Consider the following 10,118-nt stretch of genomic DNA (forward strand, 5'->3'; position numbering starts at 1 on the left):
GTACTTGAATGTGGGATTAGTGCAGGCTTGTGGGTGTGTGTTAGATAGGCTGTTAGTCTAATCTAGGAAGCTGGTGGAAGAACTTAAGTGGAGGAGGGTGCAGATCAGAGTGTCTGCATATGATGGTGTCTCTCTTTGGGGGCACCAAGATTAGCTTGCAAGAAGAATGTCAGTTCATTTTGTAGCAGTGAGACTTCTCAGCAACTGTTGGCCAAAGATGACATAGGAATTGCCCCTTTGGGCTACCACTAAAACTAATCTAATTTGTATTTAGTCCTCCAAAGCAGCTGTTCAGATACCAGAACACCTCTGGAGCTTTAGAGTCGATATTACAAATCCACTGGTGGATGGAAAGTTATCTGCATGCAATATTACAATGTTTTGATTATGAAGTTATGGTGACCTAAACTTGACAGGTCAGGGCCTTCTGAACCAATAAACCAAAGCTAATTTAATGTCTATAACCTGACTGGCAGGATTGAAATTGCATAAGCAAATTGTCATAGGCTCACTTTTATTTCAAAAGCTATCCTTCTATAATCATCTTTATTAGATGACATTATCAGGTGTACTTGAACCAGGCATTGATAAGTATACAGTAAACTAAATACATCCAATGTTTCTGACAGTTTATCATAAGGTTAGGTTGATAATGATAAAGTCAAAGGTTTATACTTGCCAGGTTGCCAAACATGCTTGATGATGTTAACCGGGCATATAGCTATAAATAGATATGACCTGCTTTAGTTACTTTGATTGTAATAATGCAGGTCACTCTAGAACCACAGTTTAGCAGCGCTGCGTTGTGACATGCAATCTCATGTTTAATGTATAGACACAACAAACACTACTTGTATGTCTTGTAAAGTCCTTTATTAAAAGTTCAAATGATAACAAATGGAACATCTTGATTGTTTACTAGTAGGTGGTACTAAGTGCAAAACAGCCTGAATTCATAGAACAGTCATTAGCCCCCTTATTTTTATCTGATATAAACATGTTTTTGTCAGCTAGAACATCATTTTATTGCACAAATAGCACCAAGACATTGCTTTGGATGCAAAGTCCTTTTGAAGTGATGCAAAATTGACATTGTGTTCAATTTTAAAAATACTTAACTTTTACATTTCTAAGTGTTTTGAACTCATGATGGACAGCTAGCAAAATCTCTGGTCATGTCAACCTCTTGTTAATTTCTCAAATTCAAAGTGCTTTCTCCTTAACTTTTACCCTGAGAGACCATCACTCCTGATACATGATTCTTCCATACAAATCATATTCTTTGTACGTCAAGTAGCTTTTCAGTCCTGGTGGGAAAGGACCTAAGTTTATGAACTTTGGGTCGCCCAGCTTTCGTGGGGTCATCTCTCTCCTGATGACAAGTCTGCATTGGTGTTGCAGTGAACGAGGATTCCCTGGGAAAGTCATTTTTTGTCAAATTAATGCTATTACGTTCATTTTTTTTGTGAGTATAGCTTTAAGGATTAATTCACTTCCAGAATAAACATTTCCTGATAATATACTCACCCCCATGTCATCCAAGATGTTCATGTCTTTATTTATTCAATCGAAAAGAAGGTTTTTGAGGAACAAATTCCAGGATTTTTACTCCATATAGTGGACTTTAATGGGAGCCAAAGGGTTGAAGGTCCAAATTACAGTTTCAGTGAAGCTTCAAAGCTCTACACGATCCCAACTGAGGAAATAATTGGTTAATTTCTAAAAAAAAAAAAAAAAGACAATTTATATACTTTTTAAGTTCAAACACTTGTCTTGTCTAGCTCTATGTGAACTGCTTATTCTGGTTCAGGACAGTTAGGGTATGTCAAAAAACATTTTCATGTTATCTTTAAAATCATCCTACAGTTCACAAAGAGCTAGAGGTTAAAAAGTATATAGATTTTATTTTTTTAGAAATTAACCAATCATCTTGTTAGATAAGAACCTTGTTTCTTGGCTGGGATCGTTTAGAGCACTTTAAAGCTGCATTTAAACTGCATTTTGGAAGTTCAAACTCGTGGGCACCGTTGAAGTCCACTATATGGAGAAAAATCCTGAGATGTTTTCCTCATAAAACATAATTTCTTTACGACTGAAAAAAGAAAGACATAAACAACTTGAATGACAAGGGGGTGAGTAAATTATGTACATTTTTGTTCTGGAAGTAAACTACTTCTTTAAGTGTCCATGCCTGAATTGTTTACTTACCCAGTAATTCTGAAATTTCGGCCCACTCTTTATGCCTCTTTAGAACCATTTTCAACTTAGAGCAGATGGGAACATGATTGACGTAGTCAAGGAGAACACGTACAGCTCTTCCAGAGAACTGCACTAGCCAAGAGACGCTGATGAAATCACAAAACTACATGCAACAGAAGATAGAGACAGAAGTAAATATACATAGGCCACAAATAAAGCTTAAAATATATTAGCTCTGTAACTAGGTTGGACCATGCTGGCCGATTAAACCGATATCAACTGATATCAATCAATAGTTTTTAAAATGGATGCTGAATGAAAACAACCCAGAAAAAACTATCAGTATGAATTTTGCAGATAACCAATCAATCAACTATCGGTGCCGATTAATCTGCGTAACCGATAAGTTTGTTGACTTAACTGAGGTACTCTGCTTATTTATGTCATATAACTAGGACTCCAAGTGTACATAATAGTCATCTCCCAATCGATTTTAACATTTTACTGTTAGCATGTTGCTAAGCTAATGCCACAACACTTTAGGTAACATAAAAACAGATTTTGTGGACTCTCTACATAGAAATCGACTCAAAGAAATTGCGCACAAGATTTGACAGTTTTTTTTATACATAGTTTTTCCAATTAGCATGATGCTAAGCTAATGCTGTAGCAACTAACATAAAAATACAAATATTGGGTAAAATAGTAGGCACTGATTGCATTGTGGACAGTGCGTCGACATACAGCACCTAACGCTAAGGATGTCCCTAGTTTGTTTCCTGACTCGAGGACCTTTTCTGATTCCGCTTCCAATCTCGCTCTCACTTTGTTTCCAGTCAATCCTGATCTATCCTACACTAGAGACAAAAATGACAAATCTTTTTAAAAATTGACAATTTTTGTTAGATTAAACTGTTTTTTATTCATATTTTTAGTGTAAAATTTTGTTCACCATCTTGGGTTGATTTTTAGCTCAGTTATAGATTTGGGAACACATCTGGAGTGTGCATAAGTTGGCTACTTACTAGGTTTTGAAATGTAGACATTAGTGGTGAACTTACTGGAATCTTCTCACTGGTATTTTCTGAGGAACGACCCCATGTTGAGTCATGAGGACAACAGAAGCATTTTTCTGCTTCATAACCACCGTTTAACAGCAGCCGCATCATCATCTCATCCCTCAGGCAGTATTGTAAGGCAGTGGGAAACACTGTATCGTTGACCTCTGTGAAGTAACAGTTTACATCTGCTTGGCTGGCCAGGAGAATCCTGACAATCTCATACCTCCCAGCTCTCACTGCCACTAGGAGGCACTGCAGAGGATCTAGGTCCGTTTTGGCTCCGGCGTTTAACAGCAACTGGGTGCCGGTCACATCTCCATTGGAGACCGTAAAGTACAAGGGCGTCTTTCGCATATCTCCGTATTTCTCAGAAACATGCGTGTCTAGAAGAGCATTGACATCGAAACCTCTGTCCACTAGGAGTTCCATGCATCGGACGTGGCCTCCATCTGCAGCCGCATGAATTGGACTCTGGCCTGTGAGATGGAGGGCTCTCCTGGTGGTTACTGGGATCAACATTCTTAAGACGCTGTAAAGACATCGTAAAACTAGATTAGAGACAAGAAAATTAGAGTAGTGGGACTAGTTACTCATCAACGTTTAAGATCTAGTGGTAAATTCTAGTGAGATTTGTTGCATCCAGGCAAATCTTGCAAGGCTAATACCGTTTCTAGTCAATTTCTAATTCCAAAGTCCAGTTTAGTTTAGTTAGTGATAAAACTAGCAAAGAATTAGCATATTTCATTAAACTTACAGGTAATGCCCTTTGTATGCTGCGTGGTGGATGGGAAGCTCTAAGGAAAGATTAGCAATGTTGGGATCGGCCCCATGCTGGAGTAAAAGTTCAATGCAGTCCGGATTGCCAGAGCCGGCAGCGTCATATAGCACACTGTCTCCATTTGGTGCCTGAGCATTTACATCGCCGCCTGTTGGTGTGGAGGACATCATCGTTCAGTGTTAGTTTAGTGGTTTAATGTAACTGGCCCATCTTTCTAAATGTTTTTTTTTCCTGGACAACCAGTATTACCATAATGAATAAGGATGTCCAGCGCCTCTGGCTGTCCATTCTCCGCAGCAATCCCCATGGGCGTCACACCATGCTCATCTGTCTCTGAGACGTTTCCTCCATGTTGTAACAGCAGCGTGAGGATGTCGGTACAGCCCACCTTTGCCGCCTCATGAATGGCTGTCCACTTTCTAGGGCAGGCTTGGTTCACCGATGCCCCCCGTGATATAAGTGTAAAGGCGATTTCAAATGAGTCTGTTCTTACAGCTCCAAAACAAAACACAAGAACTCATTATAAAGGCTTTAAAGGGCAACTTGAGTCCTGGAGGGCCACTGTACTGTAGAGTTTAGCTCCAACCCTAATCAAACACACCTGAACAAGCTAATCAATGTCTTTATGATCACTAGAAAGCTACAGGCAGGTGTGTTTGCATTGGGTTGGAGCTAAACTCTGCAGGACAGCAGCCCACCAGGACTGAAGTTGTCGAGCCCTGCACTAAAGTAATTGCAAATGAGACCTACCCAATAATAACGGGGATTCGTTTTTGCTGTTGATTCTGTTAGGTGAAGCTCCGTGCTCCAGCAGAGTCCTAACAATCTCCACCAGCCCAGCTTGAGTCGCCAAAATCAATGGCGTCTCTCCATTTGCGGTTTCCTCCTCTAAACTCAACCTGTAAGAACCTTTTCAACCAAACCACTGAGTGTTTTATGATAGGGCTGGGAAAATAAATTTGTGAATGCATTGTGAACCGAGAAATGATTTGCATAGATTCTGAGATTTTCTGAATGCTTCACAATTCTTTCTCGAATCGACTCTGAGCTTAGATTTTAACAGCAGATGGTGCTGCATGCTTCAGAAACAGCCATACTCTGCTTGCTTCCAATTCCAACACACACTTAAATCTAAAATAATCATTTATAAAGTTCCAAAAGGTTGAAACGAATTTCAAAGGGTGTTCACAGTGGTCTGTGTTTACATTAATCTTGCGTCATAAAAGTATTCTAAGCCGAGGTGCAGTTATATGACCTAGTAGCCTGACAAGCCAGACCCACATAAATGTAGGGTCTGGGCACTCTCCATAGACAGGGCCAGAGGGGTGGGATAAACGGTTGTCTTTCAAACTCCCTCTCCACGCAATAGGATAGCGCTACAACCAATCAGAGCAACGAAGAAGGTGACGTAGTCATTGGCAAAACTCCAAATACATCCTTCATTTGTAAGAACGACCTCAGTGCTGTTTCTTGTTCTTTTCTCAGAGAAAAGCTTAACTTCAAGTCTTTCAGAGTGGCGGCCAAAGCCGATTCGAAAGAAAGTTGTTAGCTAGCAGCAGCCATCGCTCTCTCACGCGTAATTCACGGAACCAGAGAATGTCTGACGGAACTTATGGTTGCAGGTCAGTCGTCATCATGTTAAGCCCGCCCACCGACTCTTGATTGGCCTGGTCCATCGTGGATTTTTCGAAATCTCAAGTGAACTGAGAGTAACTAGACTGCCCTTGGAAGCAAATGTAATTTGCTGCCGCTAGGGACGCATCTAGATTCTAGGCTAATGACCTAGTGCTCTTCAGTTACTTTGTTGATACTTGTTATAACACATACTAAGATTGGTCAAAAACTGCTGAAGCATTGTAGAGATATCCTCATCACTATTTTGGAACAAACTTTGAAAACCGTCTAGGACGAGTTTGAAAAAGTAGATTTTTCGGGAAAATTAAAAATATAGAAATTTAGATTTTGGTATGTATTCGACTCTGCATATTCAAGGAATAAAAAAAAGAATTTTGCTTTTAGACTTTGCAATTCAAAAGTTATTACCCTGCTGAAAAAACACCTAAAACCAGCCTAGGCTGGTTGGCTGGTCTTAGCTGGTTTAAGCTGGAAGTAGCTGGTTTTAGCTGGTCTCCCAGCCTGACCAGCTAAGACCAGCCTGGCCAGGCTGGGAAAGTGGCCAAAACCCCTCTAAAATCAACCTACTGACCAGCTATGGCCAGCTAAAACCAAGCTTGTTGACCAGCTAAAACCAGCCAACCAACCTGGTTGACCAGCCTCGTTGACCAGCTAAAGCCTAGGGTTTAGCTGGATTTTTCAGCAGGGTAGCAGAAACATGAGTGTACATTTGGCCTGTTGGTGGACCTACACAGTTTGAGTTAGAGACTCCAAATTTGCTGTGGTTAATGATGAGGCTGCCCTCTATCTGTGTGCCAAATTTCATAACTTTCCTGCAGGTGATTCATAACAATGCACTAAAGCGTTTGTAAAATACACATTTTACTACAAAATTGGAAATGATCCAGTTAAATCTAGTTAAAAACCCAGATAACCTAGATGAGACAGAGCACCATCTGCTGTTAAAAAGAAACCTCAGAATCATTTCCAGACTAGAATTGCAATGTATTCGGAAAATCTCAGAATCAATCCACAAATAGAGCTGTAATGATTTATCATCGCAGCCCTATTGTATCAATATACAGTGGGGCAAAAAAGTTTAGTCAGCCACCAGTTGTGCAAGTTCTCCCACTTAAAAAGATGAGAGAGGCCTGTCATTTTCATCATAGGTATACCTCAACTATTAGAGACCAAATGAGAAAAAACATCTAGAAAATCACATTGTCTGATTTTTAAAGAATTTATTTGCAAAGTATGGTGGAAAATAAGTATTTGGTCACCTACAAACAAGCAAGATTTCTGGCTCTCACAGACCTGTAACTTCTTCTGTAAGAGGCTCCTCTGTCCTCCACTCGTTACCTGTATTAATGGCACCTGTTTGAACTCGTTATCAGTATAAAAGACACCTGTCCACAACCTCAAACAGTCACACTCCAAACTCCACAATGGCCAAGACCAGAGAGCTGTCAAAGAACACCAGAAACAAAATTGTAGTTCTCCACCAGGCTGGGAAGACTGAATCTGCAATAGGTAAGCAGCTTGGTGTGAAGAAATCAACCGTGGGATAAATTATTAGAAAATGAAAGACATACAAGACCAGGATAATCTCCCTTGATCTGGGGCTCCACGCAAGATCTCACCCCATGGGGTCAAAATGATCTCAAGAACGGTGAGCAAAAATCCCAGAACCACAAGGGGGGACCTAGTGAATGACCTGCAGAGAGCCGGGACTAAAATAACAAAGGCTATCATCACTAACACACTACGCCGCTAGGGTACATGTCCAGGCCCATCTGAAGTTTGCTAGGGAGCATTTGGATGATCCAGAAGAGGATTGGGAGAATGTCATATGGTCAGATGAAACCAAAATAGAACTTTTTTTGTAAAAACTCTACTTGTCGTGTTTGGAGAAGAAAGTATGCTGAGTTGCATCCAAAGAACACCATACCTACTGTGAAGCATGGGGGTGGAAACATCATTCATTGGGGCTGTTTTTCTGCAAAGGGACCAGGACGACTGATCTGTGTAAAGGAAAGAATGAATGAGGCCATGTATCATCAGATTTTGAGTGAAAACCTCCTTCCATCAGCAATGGCATTGAAGATGAAACGTGGCTGGGTCTTTCAGCATGGCAATGATCCCAAACACACCACCCGGGTAACGAAGGAGTGGCTTCGTAAGAAGCATTTCAAGGTCCCGGAGTGGCCTAGCCAGTCTCCAGATTTCAACCCAATAGAAAACATCTGGAGGGAGTCAGCCCCGAAACATCACTGCTCTACAGAAAACGTTTGACCTCTGTCATTGCCAACAAAGGGTATATAACAAAGTATTGAGATGAACTTTTGCTATTGACCAAATACTTATTTTTACCGTAATTTGCAAATAAATTCTTTAAAAAATCAGGCAATGAGGCAAAATTTTCTGGATTTTTTTTTATCATTTTGTCTCTCATAGTTGAGTTGTACCTATGATGAAAATTACAGGCCTCTCTCATCTTTTTAAGTGGGAAAACTTGCACAATTGGTGGCTGACTAAATACTTTTTTGCCCCACTGTATCTGACTTGAAACTTTAACTTAAAACCGTTAACTAAAGTCATTTTGTGTTGTTTATTTGGGAAAGAAACAAGTGACTGTTATTGTAAACGGGTCACTGAATCATTCACTATACCAATTTGTTCAAAAACCATTATTAAGTGACTTTCAAGAGAGAGTCACTGAATCATTTATTTAAATGATTCATTGAGAAACACTGATTCATTCTATTGTGTGTTGCTCTCAGACAAACAATGGCCCACTTTGGCATAATTTGTCAAAGTAATGTACAATACTGTGTCTAAAATGTAAGTTAATCAAAATTAATTTCTTGTTTTTTTTCAACAGCTCACCATAAAGTACCATCTCCAGCACCTGCACAGATTGTTGCACAGCAGCCCTATGAATTGGATACCACCCCTTGCTATCCACCTCAGTGAATGCGGCAGGATAGTCCGACAGCTCCTGCAGAGCAAAGAGGTCACCTGTGGGGCCAGACGAAACAATGTTGCTCTTAGCAACATGGCTAATTATCCTCACTTAGCAACGCAATTCACCCAAATGCAATGATTCACTGGTTGAAGTGCATTATCCATTTAATCTTATTGTTTTACAGCAAGCATAAAATCTGGAGGGAAATTTCACCTCGGAATATTGCATCCAAGATCTTTTGATGTTCCACACTGGATTTATTTGCAGGATAAAAAAAGTGGATGGTAATATAATGTTTACTAACAGACATTTGCTTTATTTCAAGATTCCAAAAGGCAACTTCTTATGTGAACAGCACACCTTCCGAGTGAGGAGATGTCTTTACACGACTCTTGAATGCTCAGTTGGATTGCAGCATCAAGAAGCTCATCATCATCATCGTCTAGGTCACCTGATGGATCCATTTTTCCTGGAGGTAAATAAAAACTTTTATATGAACACATGGAGAGTCACACGATGTTTTACTCTTATTGTTCATGATGTGTTATAAAATTTGTGTTATAGTTTCAACAAAAACGAATTCTAAGAATATTTTAATATGACACTTTAGTCACCACTCAGTGTCTATAAAGACACTTCTGTGAAATTCACTCCGTCTTTTCCAAAGTAGCTGTTTTCACAGAAACACTTACATTTTTACAGTTCTCACAGCTGAACAGGCAGATTTCAGCACTTATACACAGCTGCAAACTAACTTACTTTCGAGGAAATGCTGAACTAGAGCATGCAGAACCGACACTTCGTCCACCACATCCAATGAATCATTCACGCTTCACCGAACAGTAAACAAAGGCTCTAATCTCACCTTGTGTAATACAGTTCCAGTGAAATCACGCGTCTCTCACTGCTGTGCAAGTACTTTAGCTGCACTCAATCTGAACTTGAGTGCCCCCCTTCCCATGCTTAAAACAGCAACAGTCATGCATCTAAATTTGGCGTTCACCTGCTCTGGTCTTTACCATGCACACCATTAAAGTCAAATGATTACATATTCACTTGATATTTTATTTTTATGCTTTTTTTTAGTTAATACACCAATTACTGAAAACATTAATATCCACCAATTTTCGACATTGTATACATACACTATACATTTTATAGCCTTCTATGAATGTAACTGACCCATACAGAGTGCAGCTACTGATATACTGTATGCAGTGCAGGCATAACTGTGCAGCTGAGGAAATCCCGGAGACACTGCATTACGGCCACCATGTGTTTAATGAACAACTAGAGACAAAATCTTGTAAGGCTTCACAGTGGCTTCAAAGAACCTTGAGAAAATGCTTCAACTGTTTTAATGTTTAATCTTTTACAGTTCTTGGATAATGTGTTGGAGTCCTCCTACATGGTCGAAGGGATATTGTGAAAGGATAACTACAAATGTGAGCATAAATATAAAAATGAGTTTACAAATTAACAGTGTAGAAATGTTTATAAA

At 39.7% G+C, this 10,118-nt stretch overlaps 1 protein-coding gene across 3 annotated transcripts; it reads right to left on the reverse strand.

The window, feature by feature from the left end:
- Positions 1–865: 865 nt before the first annotated feature.
- Positions 866–9,578, reverse strand: asb15a (ankyrin repeat and SOCS box containing 15a). 3 transcript variants are annotated; one of them, XM_073832178.1, is made up of 10 exons: positions 9,483–9,578; positions 8,978–9,086; positions 8,831–8,868; positions 8,539–8,670; positions 4,789–4,947; positions 4,288–4,467; positions 4,015–4,186; positions 3,261–3,789; positions 2,209–2,362; positions 866–1,415 (listed from the first exon to the last, which is right to left on the reverse strand). In XM_073832178.1, exons 2-10 carry the CDS (start codon positions 9,079–9,081, stop codon positions 1,243–1,245), a joined length of 1,641 nt encoding a protein of 546 aa, XP_073688279.1. In that variant the 5' UTR covers positions 9,082–9,086; positions 9,483–9,578; the 3' UTR covers positions 866–1,242. The 3 variants fall into 3 exon arrangements, with proteins under 3 accessions (XP_073688279.1, XP_073688277.1, XP_073688278.1); XM_073832176.1 differs by having other exon boundaries at positions 4,288–4,533; XM_073832177.1 differs by having other exon boundaries at positions 4,288–4,533; positions 9,377–9,509.
- Between the last annotated feature and the right edge of the window lie 540 nt (positions 9,579–10,118).

The sequence above is a fragment of the Garra rufa genome, chromosome 25 (genome assembly GCF_049309525.1).
Source record: "Garra rufa chromosome 25, GarRuf1.0, whole genome shotgun sequence".
In the NCBI taxonomy this organism is placed as follows: domain Eukaryota; kingdom Metazoa; phylum Chordata; class Actinopteri; order Cypriniformes; family Cyprinidae; genus Garra; species Garra rufa.